The sequence below is a fragment of the Venturia canescens genome, chromosome 3 (assembly GCF_019457755.1).
Source record: "Venturia canescens isolate UGA chromosome 3, ASM1945775v1, whole genome shotgun sequence".
In the NCBI taxonomy this organism is placed as follows: domain Eukaryota; kingdom Metazoa; phylum Arthropoda; class Insecta; order Hymenoptera; family Ichneumonidae; genus Venturia; species Venturia canescens.
Window position 1 is genome coordinate 15,662,511 of NC_057423.1, and position 27,985 is coordinate 15,690,495.

Genomic DNA, 27,985 nt, shown 5'->3' on the forward strand with positions numbered 1-27,985 from the left:
AAATGCTGCAGCTGAGCCAATAATCCAAAAGTACTTGACAAAATTGGTAAAAATAATTGTTAACTTTCCAATGATTCATTAAATAGCTGCAGCTCGTCCAAAATTCATGTGAAATTCATTCCTACGTATATGAACGACACGGTATAAAAAAAAAAGAACGAGGAACTACGAAAACTTCACGAATCGCTTATTTGAGCATGCAAAGCTTTCTGGCGTGATAAAGTGACGCGAATCTTCCATCAGACGAACTCCGAACATGAGTCATTTGAATAGAAAAAAGGTTTATGACCTTAAGTGACCCCCATTGCCCCGCCCGAGCCGTACATTCTCAATCGTGCAGCCGAGAGGACTCGCGTGTCATAAAATACGTGGAAAACAAGGAGACAGACTGCGTGAGTGCAGTCCCAAGTTTTATGTTGTACACCGGGTATGCGATAACGTGCCTGTAACATTCCAGAATCCAGCCGGAACTCGGTGTGACGAAGACGTCGTTCCGGGAAACGTAAACGAGGGGCTCTGGCAATAGACGATTGTTAAACGTTTGAGCAAAGGTATGAGCCTCCTGTTCATAGAACATGAGAGTACCGTCGAGACACTGAACACAGAAAAAATCACGACCTCGAGCGGAGCCGAATGGTCCGGTGGTGAGTGAGGCTGGAAACCGCGACAGCTCGTGCTCGTAAACTTCGTTCAGGATGCATCGATCACCTGTGTGTCACACATTTTTAAATCCAATTATATTTACATTGTTGATGACAAAGGAACATTGTAACGTTGATGAGAAAAAAACTTGAAAATAAAATCAACTGTTTAAAAGTCAATTCGCTCCTTTCTCATACTCGTCACAAACCTCTTTTTTAAGGTATTCCTTTCGCAACTTCTATCGTTAATATCTCTTTTAAACATTCGGTAACCCTTTATTTTTATCGTTGTTATGGATTCCTTAAATTTTTTACTTCCTCATAGAGGAAGCTATGTGATAATGAAAAATTTTTTTTTTCAATGTCAATTTGCTCAAAATGTCCCAAAAGATCGAAAAATCATATCTAGAAAAAATGTCCGGACGTGCGTCCGCTTCTGTGTGTGTGTGTGTGCGCGCGCGCGCGCGCGTGTGTGTGTGTGTGTGTGTGTGTTATGGCACTGCAAAATTAAAACGCTTATAACTCGGAAACGGTTTGAGATACAGGGCTACCGAATTGTAAAAAATTACGAATCTAACGACACATTGAAATTTTCATAAAAAGAGTGTCGACGCTCTAGTTTTCGTAAATTTTAAGATTTATTAGTAATTTTTTTTTTTTATAAATAGACTATCACAATAGGAAGGTTGATATTGAATTTTGGGAATATCGGTTGATCGGTTTAAATTTTATGATTTTTTGAAATTTACGAAAATAGGAGTTTTTCAAAAAGTCATCTAACCACTTGAGTTTTTGGAAATTTTGTATGACATTGTGTACAAGTCTGTACTTTCTCTATACTTTCCAGCAAAGTTGTCGGAATTATTTAATTTCAATGTAAATAGAAAAACGATGAAAATTGAAAGTTGCGAACTGTTTTTTCTGATGGCTCGTCATTTACTTTTTTTTTTATGAATTTAAGCATAGAGATAAATTAAAGTTCGTAAAAGAACGTAGAGAAAATACATTATTTCCTTGTATACAAAAAAATGCTGCAAATTAAATTTTGCAAATTGCTTCCTCATGATGGTCAAGATGCACGTTGCTCAAAGCTTCCTCTACGAGGAAGCTAAAATGAAAAATATAGCACCTCATAGAGTAAGCTTTGAGCATCGTGGATCTTGACCATCTTGAGGAAGTAATTTGCAAATTTTAATTTGCAGCTTTTTTCTCTATCTGTGAGACAGTTTGCATCAGAAATTTAGAATTATTTAGTACATAAATTATTCTATAGAATTGTGGTGATGATGGAATCTCCATAAGCGCCCGTATATATTTTACGATTTTTGAAGTTCTAATTCTTCATTAAATGTTCGGTAACCTGTCCTGAAATTTCGCCAATCTATCCGCATGCATTTTACTGTTATTTGAAATCAGTTATTTGTAGAATATTCAGGTTCGTGAAAGGAATACCTCAATGTGCAAACAAATTCCGTTGAGTTTATTTCCGATTCTAATTTAAATATTCCACTGAGTTTTCCCTGCACCCATTACAATCATGCTGATAACATGAAACTCGGTTGTCCAGATAAATATCAAGATCGAAAATTTTGTTGTTGATTCACAAGCAATTTGTGCAATAGTTCACGCTATTTTTTAAAGTGCGGTGTTGTATAGAAATTCCACAATAAATGGTGCACGAAATCTAAGTGAATCGATGTAAAAAAAAACGTCAAATGAAAAATTTGTATCGCAGGCGTTGTGTGGGACAGTAATGAGAATGGAAAAAAAAAAGTAAAAAATCAGCCGAAGAAGCAAGGTGGCAGGTGTAATGGGGAGTGCGTGCTAAGCGTTCGTGGTCTGGATGCACGTTGCGTGTATGAAAAAATAAAGAGGAACAATAAGAAGAAAAAGATAAAATGAGGAAAGCGTATAAATGATGTGCAGTAAAGTGACGAGTTCGACGAACCGTGCTCGCTCGATTCTTCGCTGAGTCCGATCCCGTAAACGACGAGCTTCTCGGGCGTCAATATGGCCAATCGAAGATCCTGAGAACCCCTGTAACAACGAGCGATTACGAGCCGTGTTTAAGGTGACGTAAAATGACCGGGCGAATGGGAAACGAAGGCGATCTTTTGCACAGCAGCCACCGCGGTTTTCTCCATTCAAACAAGAGAAAAAATAAGAGGTATAAGGGAAAAAGAAAGATAAAGAGAGAGAAAACACAACGGACGTCATTCCCATCGACGCTTGTAGATCTCAACGAAAGGGAACGGGGGTAGAAAGAGATAGAAGGGGAAAAGAGAAAGAGAACGAGGGGGGAAGAGAGTGAGGCTTTAAGAGTGAATGCTAATGAGTTCTCTCTGTCGGCGAGAATCGCGTGGCAGGAGGTAACATCGTAAGCACGATTGGGAATGCAGAGAGAATCGAGGGACAGAGGTAATGATCCTGAAAACCTCTTTAATGTATAACCAAATTACGCCGTACGCACCGATTTTACAATTATAAAATCATCCAAATGGCAGCATTAAGATGAGTTTTGCATCTTTATAATACATACGTAATTGGGGAATTAAAAAATATCGATTCCCGAGAATATGCCCGGAGGTTTGTAACAAAAAGAGACGAAAAAATTATCATTTACTTAACTCGAGAAACGGAAATACCGCGTCCATGTTTCAACATTTTTCTTCTTAAAATTTTTACAAACTTCATATAACGAACGCTAATATGAGGAGTAAGGCGATTCAAAAAAATTTTTTTTTTGTTTTCGATTGCAAACAGGCTTAAAAGTTTCTTGTTGGTGTAAAAAGACTCCAGTTAAAATTTGAGTCCTTAATATTAATATTTAGATAGTCCGCATCGCACTTTTCTATTTTCCATAAGAATAACATTGGAAATTTCTGTGTTGCACATTTTGATCTTTACATATCATTAGGTTTTTAATTTTTTTCATTCGTCATCCGATGTACTCGTCACTTTTGCATTTATTTGACAACGTTTTGTTCATTTGAACTAAACATTTTTCATACATTACCAAGATTTAGCAGATTCAATTTTTTTTGTTCATTACGTTTGAAATGGTTTTTTTATAACCTTTAGTAATGAATTGCTCATTTGAAGCAAGTTTCGAGAGAATAGATCGAACAACTTCTTATAAATTAACCTGCATGTGTGTTTTGAACTACATGAGTGTCACATAGGGTTTCACTGAGACTACTGTTCAGGTGACATAAAACATAAATGTACTTGTCTCCAATTTTTCAACAGCAATCGTGCTGTGACTTATGATTTGATTTGCCTACTTTTTGTGCACTGTGAACTCGAAAAATTTTTACAGGATATGGGAAAATCGAAATCTTCATGTTAGGTAATGATTATCTCCCATCAGAGTGTACTTGCGAAACGACATTTATTGAAAAAATTTTTAATTAAAATTATTCCCTGCCTCGTCGAAAGAGATATCGAAAAAAAGGGAACAAAATTTTTTTAATCAAATTACGGCTAATTTATTTGAAAATTCAAAAAATTATAATGAATTATAAATTTCAATGTTGAGGTTAAGTCGTTAAATAACGACAGGATTTCAACGACTAAGGCACTCGAATCTTTTTTTCAGATAACGCGATATTGATCGATTGGAATAATGAAATCCAACATAAGAGGGTCACCCCGTGTGACAGCCGGATTTTGTGGGGTTTTTTCGCGATTTTTTTGCGGCAAGGAAAAAAAAAAATATAGACTTTTGAAATTTGAAGGGTTTATTTAATGGTATTTCAACTCTATGGTAGAATTTTTTAACCCTGATATCTCTGGTAGATTCGGTGTAAAGCTGCTCCACAGGAACCCACATGTTTCTTCATAGTCTCCACGATTCCGGGGGATCGGTTTATCTGAGATCAAAAAATCAAGGAGCGTTTTGATTTGTAAAGCAGTGGTTATCACCTGAATTAAAATCATACAAGAATATGGAAAATTGAAGGATTTGTCCGTTTTGAAACACCTGATTTAAATTTTCCAAAATGTTGCATTTCTCAATAATCTTTCAATTTTGATATTTCTGTATGATTTTAGTTCAGGCCATAGCCACTGCTTTACAAATCAAAACATTGTAACGCGTAAATTGAAATTGCGCGCCCTGATTGAACTTTAGATTTACTTTTGTGTACGAGTGGTAACCCTGATGAGGCTATCCCCACTCAGAGATCTAAAATTGAGATCAATTCCGAAATCGAGAGAGAAGCTCTCTTCGCTCGGGGACGTCAACGAGGTGGGATCACAAAGAAGACACTTCTTCATCATTCGAACAATTACAAGTACCAAGCTGGCCAGTGTTATATTGGAGAGTGATCCGTCCCTGTTACACCGAAATCTCAGCCTCTAGTCCTCGGGCAAAAGCCAACGAAGATCATCTTCTCGATAAGATAAGTTATTCGAAACCTTTTTAATTATATAAAATCACGGAATCAACCATTGATTGTATATGTCTACCGCCGATAAAACAAATGTATGTATGAGAGCGAATGCGAGTGTGACGACGGCGATAGATTCGACTGAGAGTGCGGTGTATGAAACGAGAAAAGATCATTTGTGAAATATACGGTTAATTGTCATAGATCTATATTATTCTGACATGGAAGTTTCCTTACTTTTTTTCTATGGCTTATTGTCCAAAATGAATTAAATTCTTACAACGTTCCTTGGTTATTTGATCGCAGATAAACGGAACCTCCGGAATCGTGGAGACCATGCAGATGGTTTCCTTTGAAATAGTTTTACACCGAATAAACCCGAAATATCAGAGTTAAAAAATTCTACCATAGAGTTGAATACCATTGAATAAATCCTTGAAATTTCAATAGTCTATATTTTTTATCCTTGCCGCAAAAAATCGGGGAAAAACCCCAAAAATTGCGGCTCGCACGGGGGGTGACCCCCTTAAGCCAAATCTGTTTTTTGAAAATAAAAATCGTTTTATTGAACATAAATCGGTTCGAAACACATAAAAAATAATGCTGTAATTTTTTCATATTTTTAAAACAATGCTTAACCCTCTATCACGGGGGTTGAAGTTTTTCGTTCATAATACATGGAATTTTTTTGCGTTTGTGGTCACGATTTTACTGTGGGCCTCAATACGTTTGGAAAATCTTAAAATTTTCAGAAATTACTTCACAAGCATGTTGCTTCGCGGAAAAAATTTCCAATACTCCTCTATCCTCAAAATGTTGTATAGCATCACCATATTAACCCATTAATGTGCAAAACGACAATTTTGGACACACAATTTCAAGTACGCAGTTTTAACTGAGGAAGAAAAGAAAAATTTTCCAAAATCTGATATAGGGGGTTTTTGAGGGTGCTCTTTTAGAATCTGGCATTTATTTTGTAAAATGAAATCAAAATCTTCAGTATTTGCATTTTGAATTGGAAAGTCAACAATTTTTGACGTTTTTTTCCCTTTAAATCGATTCCCGTTACTGTTGCTGTACTCAAATAATCATACTATCGCCAGCAAAAGTGTTCTCAATGACTGACCTTTCCAGAACACTGGTGATCAACACTTTTTTCTCACTCGATTTTTGCAAAATGGCGGTTTTTGCAAAACAGCATGATGAAAATTTGCATGATTTTTTTTCTCGAAAGTCTCAACATAACAAAGAAATGTTCCAGAACAAAAAGTATAGAGAATCATTTAAAGAATACGTGTGATTTTTTCAAAATTTTTCTAGCCATTTTTGTATTTTTTAATTTCGATGTTTTGTAAAATTTTAAAAGCTCTGAAAAGATTCACACGCATTCTTAGGACGATTCTCAAACAATTTTTGTTATATAACATTTTTTTTAAAGTTGAAACTTTTTGAGAACAAAATTATGAACCTATTTATTATGCGATAGAAAATAATTTTTTTTTCAAAAAGTTTCAACTTTACAAAAAAATTTGATATAACAAACATTGTTGAAGATCATCCAAAAAATACGTGTGACTATTTTCAGAATTTTAAAAATTTTTGCAAAAATTGTCGAAATGAAAAAATACAAAAATAGCTAGAAAATTTTTTACATAAATCAGACGTATTCTTTAGATGATGCTCAATACTTTTTGTTCTGTAATATTTCTTTGTTACGTTGAGACTTTCAGGAAAAAAAATCACGCAAATTTACATCATGCTGTCTTGAAAAAACCGCCATCTTAGAAAGACTGAGTGAGAAAAGAGTATTTATACATACTTTTATAATACTGGTTACAACCAATGTTCTGGAAAGGTCAGACAATGAGAACACTTTTGCTGGCGATAATATGGTTATTTGAGTGCAGCAACAGTAACGAAAATCAATTTGAAAGAAAAAAAAACGTCAAAAATTGTTGACTTTCCAATTCAAAATGCCAATACTGAAGATTTTGATTTAATTTTACAAAATAAATGCCAGATTCTGAAAGAGTATCCTCAAAAACCCCCTGTATCAGATTTTGAAGAATTTTTCTTTTCTTCCTCAGTTAGAACTGTTTACTTGAGATTGTGTGTCCAAAATTATCGTTTTGCGCTTTAATGGGTTAATATGGTGATGCTATACAACATTTTGAGGGTAGGAGTATTGGGAATTTTTTCCGTGTAGCAACATGCTTATGAAATAATTTCTGAAAATTTCAAGATTTTCCAAACGGATTGAGGTCCACAGTAAAATCGTGACCACAAACGCAGAAAAATTCCACGTATTATAAACGAAAAACTTCAACCCCCGTGGTCGAGGGTTAAGCATTGATTCAAAAATCTGAAAAAATTACAGCATTACTTTTATGTATTTCGAACCGGTTTAGGGGGCAGAGAGGTCAAAATAAATTTTGACCCCAAATATAACGACCACCCTAATATACACACATACAAACACGCGGACATATTTTATTTCGAACTTAAATTTTACTTTGTTGGAATTGAAGTGAAAATTCTCCGTTATGATAAATTTAATCTTTTTAATGGAAAAAAATCCACCAATGCAAAACGAAAAAAATATTGATTGCCTCAGTTTCGATTTGCCAATAGAAATTTTGTAATCAAGCACTTTCGAATAATCTGTCATGCGTTTACAGATAATGCGTTTATACTGCCTTTCTATACTTTTGTAGTTCCTTGCTCTCCTTCGTCATTCCTGTTTTGGATTATTTTATTATATTCTCCAATAATAAGCATCGACAAGTCTGATGATACAATCAGAGAGAGAGAGAGAGAGAGAGAGAGAGAGAGAGAGAGAGAGAGAGAGAGAGAGAGCTGATGAAAAAGAGCGGAGGCATAGACTTTTTTTCTAATGTTTCAGAATCCTGACTGATCTCTAGTTCTGTCTTTAGATATATATGGAAAAAATCTCTAACCTTTCTAAATATTTTATACCATCAATCCGAATGTTGTCGACAATTTTCGATTTGTCTCCATTACATATAACACTGTTGGATTCCTCGGCCTTTATTTCTCTTTTTTTCTTCTTCACTTTTTTCTCACCACTTTTACCAAAACATTGTCCTGCATTTATCTATTTTCTACAGAACCGGAAAAATTGGAACCGTGTCGGTGAACTATCAGATTCTCTATAACCTTATCTAGTTAGCATTTATAACATACCATACGTCATATCATAACGAAAATATATAGGTATATACTTGTACTACAGACCGGGATATCGGTGAACTGTAAAATTCGCGATCTTTATAACCTCATCATCTATCAGCATAAACAACACACCATACGTCATACGTCATGAAAATATATAGGTATATACTTGTATTATGGCATCAGAAAAACAATATATAGGTATATAAAATGTATTATGGCACCAGATTTGTCACAAATAAAACAAATAAACATTAAAAATGTGTGCGAAAATCTGAGACATTTTTTGATGCAATTAAAAAATAAATAATTAATATCTCTTCAACGCGTTAAGCTACAGAGTTCGAAGAGGTCGCAATCGAAAGAAAAAAAAAATAAAAAATATGTCAGCTTATAATCTTCTCCGGAATGCTATAATTAATTAATTATTGAAGAAACAAATTTTGAAAATTTTTGATTGGAAACGCTATCGCTCCGGTAAAGAGTCTCTGACAGCAACTCGTCATATATATAAATGTACTTGTCTCAGAGTCGCTGTCGCGACTCTAGATTTTCAAAATTATAGTTGAGCAATCGAGTTGTCTCACACATATCAATGTGCCGATAAAAAAAAACTTTTAGACCCTATATCGGTAATATAACTATTTTTCTAATCGGTGGAGTTGTGGATGAAGTAGTTTAGTTTGTTGATTCTTGTAAAAATAGATATTGGTGTTCCTCAGTGTGTATTGTTTTTTTGAAATATGATTTTCATCAAATACTGAAAGTTATTTTTAATTTTTTTTCTCAGAGTTTCGCTGGCCTTATTATTACAAAAAATTATGAACAATTATTCTCTAACAGACTAAATTTAAGATAAACACAAATTTTTCGCCAATCTTTTCCAACAAAACTCTAATAAATTTTAAACTATTAAGTTTAACGAAAAATCATAAGAGACTTGTTTTGTAGAGCGTGCGATTTTCTACAATAATAAGTGAATACATTTTTTATATGACGCACGATGAGCTTGCAGTAAATATCAGAATCTGCAAAAAAAAAATTTTCAATGTTATTCTTATGGAAAATAGAAAAGTGCGATGCGGACTATCTAAATATTAATATCAAGGGCTCAAATTTTAACTGGAGTCTTTTTACACCAAAAAGAAACTTTCAAACCTGTTTGCAATAGAAAACAAAATTTTTTTTTTTTTTAATCGCCCTAATGAGGAGTGATCTAATCGCTCGTTTATTAAATTAATCTTCACCCATAAATAGCAATAAAAAATTACGTGCTCAAATAAATAGTCGCGAAAGCGAATAAATCCTTGTTCAATCATCCACTGTGCAAATTACTCGACCAAAGAAGCCATAAATGTAAACGATACGGATGTGTGTCGATTCTTAACGAATTGCTTGACATACCAAATAACGTTGGTAGGTCAACAGTCGTTGACATACCGATGCGATGGTCCCTGAGAGGGTGAAAAGAAAAAAAACCCAAAAAGTTCAGAAGCTTTTTTAACGGAGTGTACAATTTCGGATATCGTTGGTTTCTAAATAATCAGTAAAAATGTTTTTTTTTTCAACCTCAGTAAAATATTTTGGCGCGGTCATCCGTAAATACCAGCACAGTGAAAAAAGAAACGAATGTTGATTTTCAAGCTGGTATATATTTCATTGAAAAGAATGGACACGAAGATTTAAGATGGCAATAAAAATAATAAGATATAAAATAAAATCTATACGCAATTAAGGCATAAGCAACGTTTTACGAGTGCGCATTAACGAGCGCATCTTCAAAATGAAGGCATCACATCAACGGAGAGTTTCATTTATACCTGAGGCAGATGACGAAAACGTAAAAAAAAAAAGAAACGAAAACCTTATGCCGCCGTTGGTAACTATAACACAAAACTTACGTAAATGGGTTTTAGAAAGAGAAAATACTCGGAGAGAAATTGCGGGCGAAGACTAATTGCAGGCGCTAAGTCAGAACGAGGCAAAACTGCCATAAATCTAATCTCGGCTTCATCCTCTAGTTCTAGTTGAAGTTTATCTAATAAAATATTGCGCCATTACGGTACTTTACAGGACGAAACTTAAGTGAAGGTAGATATATAGTTTCTCTTGAGAAACTCGTTAAATTTTATGTTCGAGATATATGTGATGGAAAATTCTAACGTCATTTTCGTAATCCCTTGATTTTAAGTATTTATTCACTCGAGAAACGAGACCCATTAGTTTGATCGTTTTCAAATTCATTAATTTACGCAGGGTCTTTGTTTATTTATCCGGTAACGACGTTTAAAAAAATCCACAAAAATAAGAATTTTTAAATTACTCATGCACGAATAAAAAAATAGTTACTAAAAAATCTATTCCGATGTCTTAAAAATGTGACTCTTATTACCCCACGCGCTCTTGCAAAACTCCTGATTGTCGTTACACACTAAACAGACCGACCCTCATTACCCCTCGATCACCCGCGCTATGCCAGTTGATCGTCATCGCCGCCCCCGACTGTCAAACTACGCGCCCTGCCGCTGGCCGCTCAATGAAGGAGCAATGACTTTCATTACCCCGCAACGCCAGATGATTGCCGGTTCATTCGCTCAATCGAAATTCCCGCCAACAGATCACCGTTGCCCAAAAACTCTCGGGGGCCGCTTCATATAACCGGCAGCACCGATTTATATTTGCCCGAATTTCCACATGAAAAAAAAAGGTACTCACGAAACAAATTTTCCAGCTTTTACATCGATTATGCAATCTGCAAGTTTCGTCTCGATCATAAGATCTGTAACTTTGTAGCCCGTTGGCGCTTTGTTCTCGTCTATCCATTGTGATGATGGGCAATATATTCGAAGATTTCCACTGTGACTAGCAACCACAATAATGTCACCTTTCTCTGGCCCGAATAATGGCGCAACGAGCAAACACTGTCTGTCGAATGTTTCACCCGTCCCACACTCCGTTCTCCACCATTCTTTCGTCTTGAAAAGTGACATTTTTTCATATCCTCCTCAATCTTGTTCTTTCTGTATTAACTATTCATCTCGCGTGTTCCGCGAAATCGTACAAGTGTGCTTTCACGCTGTGGAAAAATTGTAGGCTGGAAAGGAGAAAGGTAAAATTATTTGTCGTAGGGGATGGTCGGTCGTCATGGAGATTTTGTGGCAAACAATTCGATTATTATGAATGTAGCTATCTATGTACTCTCATTTCCTATTATAAAACTTTTTCAAGAATTTTCCTTTTTTTCTATACAAACATCGCAATACGAAAACGAGAAATGATCATTAAATACTCCACATTTTTTTTCATTATACTCTAAATATTTCGAGACTGTTATTCAGAGTAATTGAAGTTTGATGCTTCACTTTCGAATCAACGTGCACTAATTCTGACATTTTTTTCATAAGTCACTTATCGATCATTATTTTCTAACCTTAGAAAAATTGTTTTCGTCAAGTATTTAGATATCGTTACAATGAATTCTGAGAGGTAATTCTATAGAAAATATTGAAAAATCAACAGCGTGTCTGAATTTTCGTAAACACATAAAATCTAGTAATTTTGTCCGTCAGGCGGCAGCACCTTACGCTCTCCAATCCACTCCCGGTCCAATATTATTTTTCTGTCAGGAAACAGCAGGTCAGCTGTTCAGTACTGTTGATACCAGGTAGATACTGTCAATATCAGATAAGAAAAAGAGAAAGATTCGCGTTATTGTACGCGAAACTCTGTGAAATATACATTCCGACTGTTGTTGTTGTCCGGTTTTTAAATATGGAACCCCAAGATATTTATTACAATAAAGCTGAGTACGTAGAAACGGTAAGGAATCTTGAAACACGTCTGATTATGATGAACGGTACACTAGCAAACATAACCTCATATACGGTTCGAATGATGGTTTTTCCAGGCTTCAGGAAACAAAGTGAGTCGTCAAACTGTTCTATGCGGTTCTCAAAATATTGTTCTTCACGGTAAGGTAATTGTTCAGTCAGACGCGATTATCCGTGGGGATTTGGCGAACGTTAGAACAGGACGTTACTGCATTATCAGCAAAAATGTCGTTATAAGACCGCCTTTTAAAAAATTCAGTAAAGGGTGAGTACGAATCATAAGTTCGAAATTTCCTCGGTCTTTTTGAAGTGGGTAAGTGAAACATTCAATTTTCCATCGACACAATTATAAATTTTCCAACATTATTTCTGATGTATTTTTTGGATGGAAAATTAGTTTTACACAAATATGTAAGTTGATCTCATATAGGGAAGCGAAGGAGCAATGAATATGTCAAAGTTCAATCATTTTCATTGCCATGGCTCGAAACTTCATATTAATATGATTCGATCACTGGTTCATAGTCACCTAGAATTGAATGTTGTAATGCAATGGAAATTCATTTTTCAAAACTTTATGGGTTTAAAGTACTCAATAGAAAGACCGATTTCCCATGAAACTCGGGAAGTAAATCTGTGGAAAAAAATGTTAGTGATTCAAGAAATGACAAACGTTATAGTAAAAAAGATATTTTTCAATGCGATCAAACAAAGACATAACATGAATTCTCCAATAAATATAATGATTCATTAGCTGTTTTAGGAAAAAATAGAAAAAGAAAAGAAAATATTTTTATTTATTTATTTAATGATTGATACGTAAAACTCTGAAAGAAAGAAAAATTATTGGATTGTACAGACTCTGTAGGTGATCTGTACTCAGCTTCGAAGGGTCTATACATTTTGGCAAATGACTAATTTCATAAAAAATTATAATATTTTCAGAAAATACTATTCGTATTGTTTGGCCTATAATTAAATTCCAGTCATCGGAAATTTCAATCAATATTCTCAAAATTATTCTATAAAAATAGAGTATATCACAGTCTAGCCATTTTTCATGAACTGATTCATTAGTAGAATTTTCCACTATTAAATTTTTAAGTCATTGAATATCCTTTTACACTGGATTTCAATTATCAAATATAATTTATTGATGTGGAAAGTCTAAAGAAAAAACATAAAATTTGCTCAGCCATAAAGAATTTGAACACAAATATGATCTGAAATTCAATAACAATTTGATGATAAATGAATTAATGATAAATTGGAGTAATATGAAAAAAATATTTTCCAGAGTGGCTTTCTTTCCACTTCAAATGGGTGACCATGTATTTGTGGGTGAACGAGCAGTTGTTAATGCGGCAGTAGTAGGAAACTACATCTACATAGGAAAGAACGCAGTCATAGTGCGTAACAAAATTTATTTGTACATTAAATTTGACGTTGAATTTTTTTTTAAGTACAGTTTCACAATCAATATTGAATATTTGCAGGGAAGGCGGTGTATTCTGAAAGATTGTTGTTACATAGAGGACGGGGCTGTTGTACCACCAGAAACAATTGTACCATCGTTTACACGCTTCGCTGGTAATCCAGCAGTCTGCGTTGAAGATTTACCAGAGTGCACGTTAGATCTCATGTTGGATTATACTAAAAACTATTATCAACATTTTCTACCAGCTCAAAAGTAGTATATTTTTACAAATCATTACATAAACTTATTTATATACGTATCCACATTTAAGAATAATTTATCGCGATAACAAAATCTTTTTGTTTTTGCCAACGCTTATAACGAAGTAAATTTTTCGAGAAAATCAAGCTTAGTTCTCATTTACAATGAAGCGAACCTTCATTCCACAATGTCAATCGTTGATTCCGCTTCTTCTGACTTGGACGAAAACCTGTGAATGATATTATTTGAAAAATGTGATAATTTTGTGAATTATTCAAATTTTCTTTTTTGAATGATCCACTAAAAGACCGTATAGAATCGCGGCCTATTCTAAATTTCATAATGATCAATTAAAGATTTTCATGTTATCTCACCGAAAACTTAATGATTCAAAAAATTTTAGTATTTCTGTCAAGAAAGTGCAAAGTTCTTTGAAGTGTTGAAAAAATATTGATTTATCTCTTTAAATAATTATGATCGAGCCTTCGAAATTTTCTAGTTACTTGATCGAATATGCACGCTTAATTTAAATAGAATGCGATGATTGAATATCTCACCATCTGCTCCATATTATTTCAAGCAGGAGAATAAAAAAGGTGATCCCAGTACCACAAGCCAACGTCATATAAGCCGCGTAACAATCAATTATACCAACACTGATGAAATTATTTTGTCCTTGACAAACGGGCTTATCGATATAAATTCTCGAAATTTCGCGGTACTGCAGACCTGTTTCACGAATCCATAAAGCTCTATAAGAAAAATAGAAATACGTAAAACAAAAATATCCGGTAAACCCGTAAGTCTGGCAAACGTTTTTTGTTCGATTCTAAGCTCGAAACTTTTTTGGGGTTCTTAAACCCAAATTTGCTTACCCCACGCGAAACATTTCAAGATATGGCGATCGATGCTGCACAACGAGAAGAGGATTGAGAACTTTGAGATAATCGATCTCGTGAACACTACATTTCTCACCCTCCTCCCAAGTTTCTTGTATCACTTGATAACCAGCTCCATATTCGACATGAAAGGCGTAAAGGCCTTTCCTTACTCGGCTCATACCCTCCCGAAGACCCAGCCAAACCTCCTCTTTCCCTTTTACTTTGGTTTCATAAAACTTCTTTCGTTCAGGATCTTGAGCAGCCTGGGAAATTCTCATGATAAGTTTGAACTCGTCCAGTGAGTTCGAAAACAATGAAAAAGTAGAAGAAATTTTTGCTTCAATACTAAGCGATATATTCAAAATTGTTTTTCGCGTCCGATAACTTCCTGCCTAATTTTATTTTTTGTTAAACTTGATTATAGTTGTTGTTAAATTCACCTGGAAATAGTAGCGATTGTAAACGACGTCGTAGATGCCAATTCCCATCGGGCTGTTCATTAGGTCCTGTGGCGAATTGATTGTGTCTGCAGACGATTGAAGAAGTGCCACGATATTAGCGGTGTAAGAAGCATACAGGCTCAGAGTCGATATGAGAGCCATAAGAACGATTATTCGAGTAGGAACGATCCTGGGCTCGTAGTAAGATCCTTTTTACAATAAAAATACCAAAACTCACAATTAATTGTATTTAATATTTTGTGAAAAATGACATAATTCATTCTTTTTTACTGTCTGAACACTTTTCTACTAAATTTATAATTTCAGGCGTGGATCGGAGTCGTATTTAGAGAAGCAGTCTTTGACACAAGTTTTTGGAAAATTAGGAATTTAGAAAAAAATCGAGCGATCGGAAGATTCGAAAAGCATCATCGTTCTGGATTTCAGATAGTTGACATCAAATCTTTCGTAGCTTGATACGCGTTGATTGTGAGAAGTATCGAAAAATTGCGAACACCTGACGATAAATCTAAATTTTCATTGACTTCAATATGCCTTTTAGGGCTGAAAGGCATGTTGTCGTTTTTCTCGAAGACAGTTGATATTTGGTGACCCACATGTGACTCTAAGTTTTTTGAAAAATTTTCACGTACGGAATGAGTTACGGAAAAAATATTATTCCCTACGGCGAAAAGAAATCCATGTTTTTGTCTCGCACGCTTTCGATTAGGAATCCCGAGTCAATTTTCACGATTTTGACCATTTTTTTACCGGGTATGAATTTTTAGACATTTATGGCAGACGGCCAAGTGCTGAAATTTGGAAGGAATTAAATAGTAGCAACGGATATGAGTTCAGCCTTCAACGATGGAACTGACTTCCGAAAAAAAGATTTTTCGAGAAAAATAACGCAAGTGAGGAACACCAGAGCAAAGAAATTTACTCATGGTCACCTTGTTGAGAAACAGCTCCCATAACAACGAGCAGATCATCACTGATAGTCGGGGCGACATCGCTGTTGCCGGTCCAATCTTGTAGAGGAATTTCATTGTTTATTTTCAACGAGTATTCCCACTTCATAGCCACGTATAGAAGTCCGATGACAAGAATTAGAAGTACACCAATGGCGATCCAAACGGAGCGTTCGAAGGGGAGAGTGAAAAGATTGCTGACATACGACAGTGGCGGTCGTCGAAATAAAAACTTGGACCTACATTCATTTAATATTAATTTGTCAAGATGCACATACGTTTGGACACGTGGCACACGAGTCAATATTTTATTGGCCTTAATTTGAATAATATACAAAACTCGTATTGACACATACGAAGTATAATAAATACAAGGCCTGACCAGTGCCCTCTGTATCCGACATTTAATCATGCAAATTAATGGTTGTATATACGAGCTTAACGAGTCATTTATATGCAAACATCATTTTCAATTGACATCTGGTGTTTGGTACGAGTGATTTATGTTCAGATGAAAAATACCTAAGAAAAATAGAGGTTAACAAGCCCGCTACCTGGTGGAGGCGTCATTAACTACCTGGTTGTTACTGGCTGCCGGACTTGTCGTCCAATTGGTCAACCATAAAGAATGGTTCCGAATTAAATAACATTTTAAGAGTAATAATATATTTTAACATTTCGTCTGTAAGCCTGGGACTTTATTGAATAAAAAATTTATGAAAAAATTAAATTTTCCAGAAATTTATTATTCGTACTTCGAAATGAATATTTCGAACAGTAGCATAGAATTTTTCAAGTGCATTATGGTGAGTGAAACGTTTTACAAACGAAGTGTTAATGATGTCTCCCATAAATTAGGACGTTATTGTTCAATATCTTTCCCTTTTTTAAAGTAAATATCGACAAAAGCGGATGAGCATTTCGATGATTGGAAGAAACGTTGTAAAATAAATGGTATAGTGATCATGATTTTATGAAAAAGAAATACTTGAAATCGGGTTAATTGAGACCCTGAAAAATTTGAATTGAGTAAATATTGTTTATAATAATACGTTTATTACGCTCACCCTGTTGGTGTGTACAATTGTATATAGGAGATGACTCCGATGCGGTCTGCCGTGAGGAACGTTGTCGAGCCACCTATATCTACTTCACGATTTTTCAACATACCTATCATGCCGCTCCAAGAACCATTTTTTTGCAAGTAACCCCACGTATCTCGGCCCGTGAAACTCACACTGTAAAAAATTCAAACTAAACTCGTTGGAAAATATAATGTCGTAGTTTTCCTCGATGATCTAAGAAGTCATCGGGTCATTAATGCCCAAAAATTTTCGTTCATAAACTGTAGACCGAACAGTTTAGAACAATTCTGTGAGGTGCATCAAGGGTGTGAAAAAATCGCCATCGTTATTCTCATTATGGTTAAGGTATTACTGGATGGATAGCCCAGCCGATAAATTGTACCTGATCGGAATTTCCGTACTTCGTGATGCAATAAAATCTGAAAAATTTCAGCAACATTTGGAAAGTTATGAACTACAATCATCAATAATAATATTGCCCAAAAGTTATTAATAAATTGTTTAAATAAATAATTTTTTAACAATTTTACAGTAAACCCTTGGTTTTTTTTTACGAATCGAATGTGCGCATTTTTCTGAATGCTCATGATTTTTTTCAGAATATTCGTGGATTTTTGAAATTCCCTTTTTTAAATTTTTTAAGTGGCTCTGTTTGTACATTTTTGATCCAGTAACCTTGAGACTTTTCAAAACTGATGGTAAATATGTCTTCTAAAACATCCAAAATTCAAATTTTTAAAAATTTTTTTCAAAATTTTTTCAAGAAATTTCAAAAATTCACGACAATTCTGAAAAAATTCATGAGCATCCGGAAAAATACACACATTTGATTCGTAAAAAAAACAAAAGGTCACCGCAAAATTATTCAATAATTAATTGTTTAAACAATTTGTTATTAACTTTTTGGCAATATTATTATTGATAATTGTCATTCATAGCTTTCCAAATGTTGTTGAATTTTTTCATATTTTTATTGCATCACGAAGTACGGAAATTCCAATCAGATATAATTTTTGGTCGAGCTATCCATCCAGTTATACCTTAAGTAGAAAATGCATTTTTTTCATGAAAAGAACGAGTTTTTACTATTGGTTTAGAAAAGTTTTTACACATTGAAAGAATAGAATACTATCGATTTTTTATGACTTGGAGATTTTCTTATTATACACGAAGAGGTGTGATACAAAAGTATTGATACCTCTTTATAATATTTCGATTGTATCTCCAGTATGTTGTGGTCTTCGGACCACATTCAATAGCATAAAAGTTCGTGACATAGTTTGCAATGATAAATCGAAAATAATTCGAACAACGCAGCGAATTTAACAATTCACGAATGAGATCAGGAACACCGACAATTAATGCATTATTTTTTATCAGACATCAGACAGATCAAGAAAATATATTATAATTTGAACTTATCGAACAAAGAGTACTATAGAACGAGTCAATCTGCCAGTTACAATTCAAACATCTCGGAACACACCAGACCTCCGATGCCGTAGTTTGAAAAATATGAACATTAGATTAAATTATATTAACCTGATTATCGAAGTGAATTCAATTTGATTTAATATTAAACTAAAATTTAAAGAAACTATTTTGATTAATGAATTTGGCTAACATGAAGTCATATCCAAATTCAAATTAAAAAAGCCAGAACTAATAATGAATTATGCACGATTTTCTTTTTTTTTTAATCTTAAAACTTTTGAGACTAAAAATAGTAGGTCATCACAACACGAAATATATCCTTTACAGTTTAAATATTCTGATCGAAAATTTGTTGTTTTTCACATTATTATAGCTTTGCAAATCATTTTTAGACTGTTCGCCAATGGCTGTTTCTTACACAGAAAATGAATCGTTTCTCTAACAATTGCACCCGCAAAAAAGTCGTTATTTTTTATTTTCCACGAAAATAAAGCACTCACGTGGCGTTCATCCTTCTTGCGAGGAGAAAAACCCATGGATAATTTGATTTTGTCGGTGCGTCAACGAGTAGGTTCTTAAAATCATCAAGATGGTTCCAAGTGTCCTCGTCCGTTATCTGAGATTACAAAAAGCGTTGTAAGTCACGGCTTGGAAAAGTTAGTCATACTGAAAGTCAATAAGTCAGTCGTATTTCTACTTTTTTCCTCCATAAATAATGTTTTCGCGAAGCAAGAAACATTCAGGAAGAAACATGCCTCTAAAAAAACGTAAAAAATTCTTGACTTCTTCATTAAAAACGCAAAAATAATAAAGATTTTGATTTAGTTTTACAAAATAAATGCCAGATTCTGAAAGACCACCCTCGAAGTCCGCCTATGTAAGATTTTGAAGAATTTTTCTCAATTAATTAATTTCTCACTCAATTAAAACTGTGTACTTGAAATTGCGTGTCCAACATTGTAATTTGCGTATTAATGAATTAAATTTTAAGAGTTCGCACGAGTCATTCTCTTAATTTCTCAGACGTTTTCAAATTGTCGTTATGCTGCCATTTCGATCGTAAAAATAAACGCCACTCGTTAGTTTACTGACAAAATCAATGGAGACGGTTCGATCGACGTGAAATCAAAAGTCAACATTTTTTCCTAAAGAAATTCGTTGAACAAACGAAATATATCTGTCAATAGGATTGATAAAATTTTAATACTGAAACACTTTCCGAAACTACGCAAATATGATGTCTTTCCATGTTGGAATCAACGGAATTGAAAATCTCTTTGAATGAGAGTGATTTTTCTATGAAAGCTTGAATCATTAAAATCTTTTATTCAACTATCAAGTGCACTCACAACCAAACAGGCTTTGAGGTGGGTTTGTCGGAGGTTCTGTCGTCTTCTGGACGCAGGGACGTCATCACGAATAAATAGTCCCGTTTCCTTAGTCCAATATCCTCGGTCCTCAAGGATCAAATCAGCCACAGCGCTGGGACGATACAATGACACGATTGCAACGGAATCATCGTCCATTCTACGACTCAAAACAACTTCGCTGTCAGGTAACATGTCGAGATCACGAAAATTTTCAATCACCCACGAAAAATTATCGCTTCCTATAATAGTCAAGGCTGAATCTTTCGATATATTCCTTTCTATCGTGGGATTCCGAAGGTCCTGAATCAACAGCCACTTCGCTGGAGCTACAAACATTCTTGTTTCACTCGCCTACAAGAGAAAACGCACTTTATCGAGATTAGCTTTTTGTTTTTGGGAGTAAACTTGATTCTCCTCTTCGTTCTTTTTCTTTTCATCGTCCTTGAAACCTCGGTGAAGGTAACTGTAAAATTTGATTACAAAAATCGGAATTAAACAATACCTTGATTAAAATATCAAGAGCACCGGAACAATCGAGATCGAGAACGATGATGAATCGATGATCGACTTCGGATTCCAACCGCGTTGGATCCAAATTTTCAAATGAGTTAATCACTTCGCTCATTACATAATTTCGTGACATTTGCCGAGAAAAATTTACGCTGCCCTCTGAAAATCCAAGTATAATTCAGTGCAAACTGCTGGCGATGCCGAAATTTTTGGAAATGATTGAGTAACCTTCAATACTAAGGATATTATATTTCACTTAGTTTCTTAACAAAATTAACTCGAATCAAGTAATATAACAAGGGAATCTTTTTTGTTCACCGTCGTTGGTGCAGAGGAGAGCTGAAATTCTCCATGTTGAAAATAACGAGGTGGAAACGTCAACGATGAAGTTGCCCAACGTTTCATCTACCGGATGCGATTGAGTCAGTGTTAAAAACCCCGCAATAAAAATTGAAGGACTAAGAAAAGGAAACATTTGGTTGTTCAAGAATCCACGTTATCGTAGAGTGATAGAAAAATCATACTAAGTTTGGTCCGTCAAAACGAAAGTGAATAACACTCTATCTTCGTGTCTCTATCCTTCATTGTGGAGCTCGTTTTATGAATTCATATGATAAATTTGTCGACAATAAGTATGCTGACTGATTTGGCATGGAATGGATTCGTTGTTAGGGATTATGGGAAAATGAAGCCTTCAATTTGTGAAGCCAACGACCAATTTTCTTTGGTATATTCTTAAGTCCCGAGAATCGCGTGCTCGTTCTCCCATGTTTAGTATGCAGGTAGAAGAAAAAAGTAAAAAGACAAATCAAGGGGTAGTAATAAGTGGTTCAAGGAGTGTACGATGGAATAAATCATTCAGACATGTTTCTTCGAGAGAGTTTTGTTTTATGTCAGACATCGATTGGGAATAAGAATGCCCTCGGAATATTTGTCAATCTATCGAAAAGTACTTCAATCATCAAATATATAGAAGAATTTTCATTAAAACTTCAATGTGTGAAATTATTTTCGAAGTTATTGGACAAACCTTTCTTGAGATTATTGGAATATGGTATTGGAACCTTTACAGTGTCCTCCGATACAAAGTGCTTATTTGCGTTCCTAAGTTGGAATCTACTAAAAGTACTTCGAATCTCACTATGGAAATTTGCATCTATCGTCAAAGGTATTTCTCTCTTTTTATGAGCATTTCACAAAAATTTCCTACTTTTTCTCATTATTTGGATACATTATTAATGATCATACGCTTCGAGAACCGTTTCGAAATTTTTTTTGCAGATTTCTCTGATAAAACCTATCAGCGCGACTTACCAATGGTGCATGCGTAAAAATTTCGACTAAATATTTAAAACCGGCTTGTAATAATAGAACTTACTTTGGTTACTAAATGTTTTGAAATACAGTTGAGGTTTAGCGACAAATAGATGGAAATTCGAAATGTTCTACATTATAAATCTTCCATGCTGAATTTCAGATTGTCACAGTATCGATATCAATTTCACGAATTTGTGATAAATCAGAATTTCGGTGCTTATTCATAAATAACTTTGAATTCCTTCGTAAAAGAATTTTTATTTACACTCTTATTTGACAGGCTGGCTTACGAGTACATCAACTCTATTCGGGAATTATTGTGCGGAAAAAACGATATTTTTTTTTACTTTGCATCCAGCCGAACAAGGTGATTCAAGGTGAAAAAGAAGAATCCCAGAAGAAGAGCTCACCAAAAAATTTTTTCGAATGGCGCTTCGCGTTTGAAGATTCTCCATAAGAATAACCCAGGAAATTATTGAGACCTCCGATCATTGCATCATAACTCTTCAGGAAAAAATCGCACAAAAACGATAATGATATATTTTTATAGAAAATCGATTCCCCCACAAAAAAAGTCCTTATGAACATTCAGCTTGGAGCAACCATTCTCGTGCTATCACCCTTCGAAGTTGGATCGATAGAAAAAAAATTTTCATAAAACTGTCGAAATCAAATTTTTCCGTTTCACAAACAAACTTCTAGGAACTTTTCCGTAGAAAATTACTTGCTCTTTTAGAAAATCGTTGTTATTATTCGAATTTTATAATTTGAATAAAATTACTTATTTTTTATGATTTTCATCAAATTATTGTAAACATGTTTCGTGCTTGGTTTCCATAGGATAACAATGATTACCACTAAAAAACTCTTACATATACTTTCCATCTCGTTTTCATTACAATTGGGTATGAAAAGGAATAATAAAAAAAAACGGCATTTATCAATAATCGAGTTTCAAAAGTCTTTACTTTTTGCCACGATTTCTTTTCACCCGGTATTATCATACATAAAATTACAAATCACCTTTGCCTACACGGGGTAAGATTAAATAATACCCATTGCTATTTTTAAGTTTGCCTTTATTGCAATTGGGGTATTTTTGACGATGATATTGCATTATTTTCAATAAATATTGTAACTGCTCTTCGTTTTTGGTCAATGAGCCGTTGTAGGCTTCTATCAAAGCAATGCCACGTTTAGCCATGTCATTGACAATTTTCAAATTAAAAAAAAAAATCTGAGCAGCTTAAATAACTGGCATTTTCAGGCCATAAGTCCATATTTACCCTCAGAAAGTCATGGGGTAAATTAAATTGGTTGAAAAGGAATAAGGATTCTTGTGTGACGAAATAGCTTATATCCTTTGAAAGCAACGTTTTGTAATCACTTTTTTCAATGATTACTCGCTCTGAAGGAATTTTAGATTTTGCTCGAGATTGCAACATTTTAGCCTTTACGCTCACCGGCACAGCATTGTCGAAAAGAGCATTGTTCGAATAATAATAACGATTTTCTAAAAGAGCAAGTAAATTTCTACGAAAAAGTTCCTAGAAGTTTATTTGTGAAACGAAAAATTTGATTTCGACAGTTTTATGAAAATATTTTTTCTATCGATCCAACTTCGAAGGGTGATAGCACGAGAATGGTTGCTCCAAGCTGAATGTTCATAAGGACTTTTTTTTGTGGGGGAATCGATTTTCTATAAAAATATATCATTATAGTTTTTGTGCAATTTTTTCCTGAAGAGTTATGATGCAATGATCGGAGGTCTCAATAATTTCCTGGGTTATTCTTATGGAGAATCTTCAAACGCGAAGCGCCATTCGAAAAAATTTTTTGGTCAGCTCTTCTTCTGGGATTCTTTTTTTTCACCTTGAATCACCTTGTTCGGCTGGATGCAAAGTAAAAAAAAATATCGTTTTTTTCCGCACACCTTAATATATGGGCAGATCCATTACTTTTCGCGAAAGTGTGCGCGCTTAGGCCAACGATTTTGATAATGATTTTTTCCGAGAAAGTACATCAGAAAAGGAGACGATCCCCAAAATTTGAGCCCGATTCGATCAAATCCGGCCGCTGGAGAATTTTTTGAAATTTCAAAAAGGTCAGTTTTTTAATCATTTTCAAAAATTGGCATTTCAACGCGACTACATCACTCAGAGATTCCGTTCAAGCGGCATTCTTTTTGGTGAACGTCCTATTTTTGACAAAAAAATATATATTAGTGATAAAGTCAAATCCAGCTCAGCTGGAAGCCATCAACTAAACCACTGAATCAACAAAATTTTACCTGTTTTTAAAATTCTCCCAATCCTACCAGTTGCCGGAGGGAGGGTTACATAACAGGTGATTTTTTATGTGAGGTTGTATTCTGTTGATATCTGCCCTGGATTCCCCCGATTACTTCGATTTCGTTACTATAGAGGCATCCAAAGATGATCGATTTTTTGAAAATCGTTATGTTTAGATAGCTGTCATTTTTTTCTTCAAACTTCGATCTGGTTCAAATTTACAGGAAAGTTTCTTTGTTATGTCCCAAAGACGCTCTGAAAATTTGAAGTTGGGAATCGAGCTTGGAACCGAGTTATGAATTTTCGAACATCCGAAAAATTGCATTGAAATCAACAAGCAATTTATTAACATTCATTATTTCAGTGTATTGTCACAAAATTATATAGTCCAATCTTTATCTCAATTTTTCTATTTCATATTTCAATATTACAATGAAGTATAAAAAAATATTGTGTTTGTAATTTTTTTGAAATACTTGAAAATCATGTGTTCATAAATTTAGTTGCACTATTTTAGAATTTTTTTGGAAAGAAGTAGTTCTCACTTCTAATGTATTATCATCAATAGGTATAAAAAAATTGTTAATTCGATTGTCTTTAATTTTTTTTAATTGTCTTAAAAAAATCAATAATTCATATGACGTATTATTTGCAAGAAGTCTTTTTTACAGTGCAATTTTCGGGATGTGCGAAAATGTATAACCCGGTTCCAAGCTCGATTCCCAATTTGAAATTTTCAGGGCTTCTTTGGGACGTAACAAAGAAACTTCTCTGTAAATCTGAACCAGATCGAAGTTCGGAGAAAAAAATGACAGCTATCTAAACATAGCGATTTTTGAAAAATCGATTATCTTTGGATGTTCGAAAATTCATAACCCGGTTCCAAGCTCGATTCCCAACTTGAACGTTTCCCTCCCTTCGGCAACTGGTAGGATTGGGAGAATTTTAAAAACAGGTAAAATTTTGTTGATTCAGTGGTTTAGTTGATGGCTTCTAGCTGAGCTGGATTTGAATTTATCACTAATATATATTTTTTTCTCGAAAGTAGGACGTTCACCAAAAAAAATGCCGCTTGAACGGAATCTCTGAGTGATGTAGTCGTTGAAATGCCAATTTTTGAAAATGATTAAAAAACTAACCTATTTGAAATTTCAAAGAAATCTCCAGCGGCCGGGTTTGTTCGAATCGGGCTCAAATTTTGAAGATCGTGCCTTTTCTGATGTACTTTCTCAGAAAAAATCATTATCAAAATCGCGGACCTAAGCGCGCACACTTTCGTCGAAAAGTAATGGATCTGCCCATACATATATATATGTATAGTATGATGCAAAAAAAATCGATATTTCTTTTTCTTGGAGCTCCAACAGAAATTGTTAGTACATAAACAAAAGTCATTTTCCCAAAATTTCAGATTTTTAGAAAATTTTTTAGATAGTACTCAAGCCACTTTGCGATATTTTCCTGTTTTTTTTTTTTCACAAAAATTGCGAAGTAAAACTTTTTTTTGCTGTCATATCAGAAAATGTTGGTTCTTCATGGACTCATAAATCTAATGAAATTTTGTTATTCACAAAAAAATTTAAGGCTACCTCGTATAATTTATTTTTTTTTCTGTATATTTGGCTATAAATTAGGAGATTAAAAAACGCTTGGCTACAGATGGCAGTTTTGTCGTCCTTCCAAAAGAAAAGGTGAATATATACTTCGCAAAAACATAATTTTTCAAATTTACATGTTATAACATAGAGTTTTGCGTTTCCTCAAGCGATTGATATCGATTTTCCTATATTGTTCATCGAGGTAAATATTTTTATGTACGAAAACTTTCTAGGGCATCGTACAAAAATGACAACGTGCCAAATAAAGCTGTGTTTAGCTAAATTCAAATTCTTTATTTAGGGTCTGAGTATTGGTCATTAGACAAAAGATTAAACGCGAACAAATTTTGGAAACGAACAATCACAAATAAACTTTATTGAATTGATAAATTAATTGTAATTATTGAACATCGAATTATTTTTCGTCTTCCTTCTTTTTTTGGTTTGTTTATTCTCCCTTCATTTTTTTTTCTGCCTCAGCTGTTTCGCTCGTTCTTTCAAAACAATTCATCCCACATTTATTTCAAAGTTTCATATTTCACCTCAAAAAACGATAAAATTTGTGAATTTTCAAGTTTTCTCGTGCGTTATAGAAATTAGTCAAATTATTTAGTGATTTAATAATTAATTAAGTTGATTAATTAGTAAAATAGGACCGAATTCTGTTAGAAAAAAAATGGAGACCGACAGATACAAACCCACAAATATTTTTCATCAAACTTCCAAAAACGATCTCGTAATTTTTGCAGATTTAAAAAAAAATTGAATTAACAAGATCGAAATAGATCCATTGTACAAAGTTGCCTTCCTGTATTAACTCCTGTATTAATTAAATTAACAAATTAAAAAAAAAACTGTAATAGTTTTTGATTGTAAACAAACAGTTGAGAACTAAACATTTTTGCGATTTTGCATTCATACGCCTACATTTCTTTTTCGTTAAAATTCAGTCAAAATATTTTACTAATTTTTATAATAAATGGGAAAACTAGAAAATTCCCAAATTATAACGTCCTCTGCGGTGAAATATCAGACTTGGAAGTAAAGAATTCGAAAAAATTTTGAAAAACTGTTTTTGCAAAATACTTTCACCCCTTCTTTCGGAAGGACGACAAGAATAGTTATTTGTAGCCACATGTTTTTTAATCTCATAATTTATAGCTAAATATACAAAAAAGAAAAAAGAAATTATGCGAGGTAGTCTTGAATTTTTTTCTGAGAGTGAACATTTTTTGTTAGATTCCATGGAGCATTAGCACTTTCTGTTAAAGAAAACAAAAAAAATTTTTGCTTCGCGATTTTTATGGAAAAAAAAAAACAGAAAAATATCGAAAAGTGGCTTGAGCACCTTCTAAAAAATTTTTTAAAAATCTAAAATTTTGGGAAATCTACTTTTTTTTATGTACTAACGAATTCCATTGGAGCTTCGAGAAAAAAAAATATCGATTTTTTTTGCATCACCCTAATATATAGTAATTATTTTTACTTTGTCGTTGATGTAATCATTAAGCAATGGAATAATAAAAAAAAAAACGCTTCCCCGCCGGACACAGTTTGCTGTATCGTTTCCGTTAAAACCTAGTGATAGCTGGGAATAAAAGTTGGCAATGATATTTAAACGTTTAATTTTTCCAACTACACATAATAAATACTTTTACAATGTACAGTGTTGCAATGACGAAGAAATGAAAAAAGGTTGTTAGAAAATCTATCGGCTAAAAGGATAGGGACGCTTCATACGAAAAATACATTAGATTTTATTATTCCAAATTAATGAATTGAAAATTTACGTGAATCTTCTTGAACAGCGCTTAATTATGTGTGAAAAATTTGTAGAGGTTTCACCGCCTGGTAATCGAGATATTCATTGTTGAAAATGACAATGTTAAACATGGGCTCGTATGGAAGCTTTCAAAAAATTGTTAACTTCAACAATAAATATCTCAATTTCACGACGGTGAATCATCGGCATATCCCGCCAGAAGTTTAATACTGTCTTAAGCTTTCTATTTAAAAAATTTTAATGTGCAAGGTTGGAAAATCGTTTTAACATAAGATACGCTTTAACCTCCTTAATCAAACATAAAAGATATCAAAATTTAACAAATGGCATTTTAAAGGGGAGAGATGTAGCTTCAATTTGCATCCTTATCAAACCTATTTCAATTTCTTTTCGGTCGGGTATATACTTTTGAAGTTGGCCGTTTTTCACCCTTTTCTGGCCTTTGAAAATTGCGCGCATGGTTCGTAGAAAACTTTTCTAGTGGTATTCACCATGGGAAACGTAAAAGGGAGAGTACTAGTTTTAATTTCGTTATTTAAAAAGTTGCGTGCGATTTTTTTTTGCCGCGTTAGA

At 33.9% G+C, this 27,985-nt stretch overlaps 3 protein-coding genes across 4 annotated transcripts in view; 1 reads left to right on the top strand and 2 right to left on the bottom strand.

The window, feature by feature from the left end:
* The window catches only part of BBS9 (Bardet-Biedl syndrome 9), a 43,059-nt gene extending 31,165 nt beyond the window's left edge, over positions 1 to 11,894 (bottom strand). Inside the window, exons 1-4 of one of the 2 annotated variants that reach the window (XM_043413984.1) lie at positions 11,804 to 11,894; positions 10,940 to 11,318; positions 2,590 to 2,678; positions 444 to 708 (exon numbers count right to left, since the gene is read on the bottom strand). In XM_043413984.1, coding sequence (XP_043269919.1) covers positions 444 to 708; positions 2,590 to 2,678; positions 10,940 to 11,214 — 629 coding nt within the window. In that variant the 5' untranslated portion in view covers positions 11,215 to 11,318; positions 11,804 to 11,894. Of the gene's footprint in view, positions 1 to 443; positions 709 to 2,589; positions 2,679 to 10,939; positions 11,354 to 11,803 lie in introns of those variants that run through there. The other variant, XM_043413986.1, reaches the window with a different exon arrangement.
* DCTN5-p25 (Dynactin 5, p25 subunit) lies at positions 11,856 to 13,874 on the top strand. The gene is made up of 4 exons (XM_043413987.1): positions 11,856 to 12,043; positions 12,132 to 12,319; positions 13,352 to 13,463; positions 13,551 to 13,874. The coding sequence occupies exons 1-4, from the start codon at positions 11,996 to 11,998 to the stop codon at positions 13,746 to 13,748; spliced, it is 546 nt and encodes a 181-aa protein (XP_043269922.1). The 5' UTR covers positions 11,856 to 11,995; the 3' UTR covers positions 13,749 to 13,874.
* LOC122408005 (glutamate receptor ionotropic, kainate 5-like) lies at positions 13,845 to 22,944 on the bottom strand. The gene is made up of 11 exons (XM_043414506.1): positions 22,796 to 22,944; positions 20,742 to 20,881; positions 20,416 to 20,582; positions 19,893 to 20,264; positions 19,044 to 19,159; positions 17,092 to 17,262; positions 16,007 to 16,263; positions 15,054 to 15,262; positions 14,608 to 14,876; positions 14,290 to 14,484; positions 13,845 to 13,961 (listed from the first exon to the last, which is right to left on the bottom strand). Exons 1-11 carry the CDS (start codon positions 22,942 to 22,944, stop codon positions 13,910 to 13,912), a joined length of 2,097 nt encoding a protein of 698 aa, XP_043270441.1. The 3' UTR covers positions 13,845 to 13,909.
* Between the last annotated feature and the right edge of the window lie 5,041 nt (positions 22,945 to 27,985).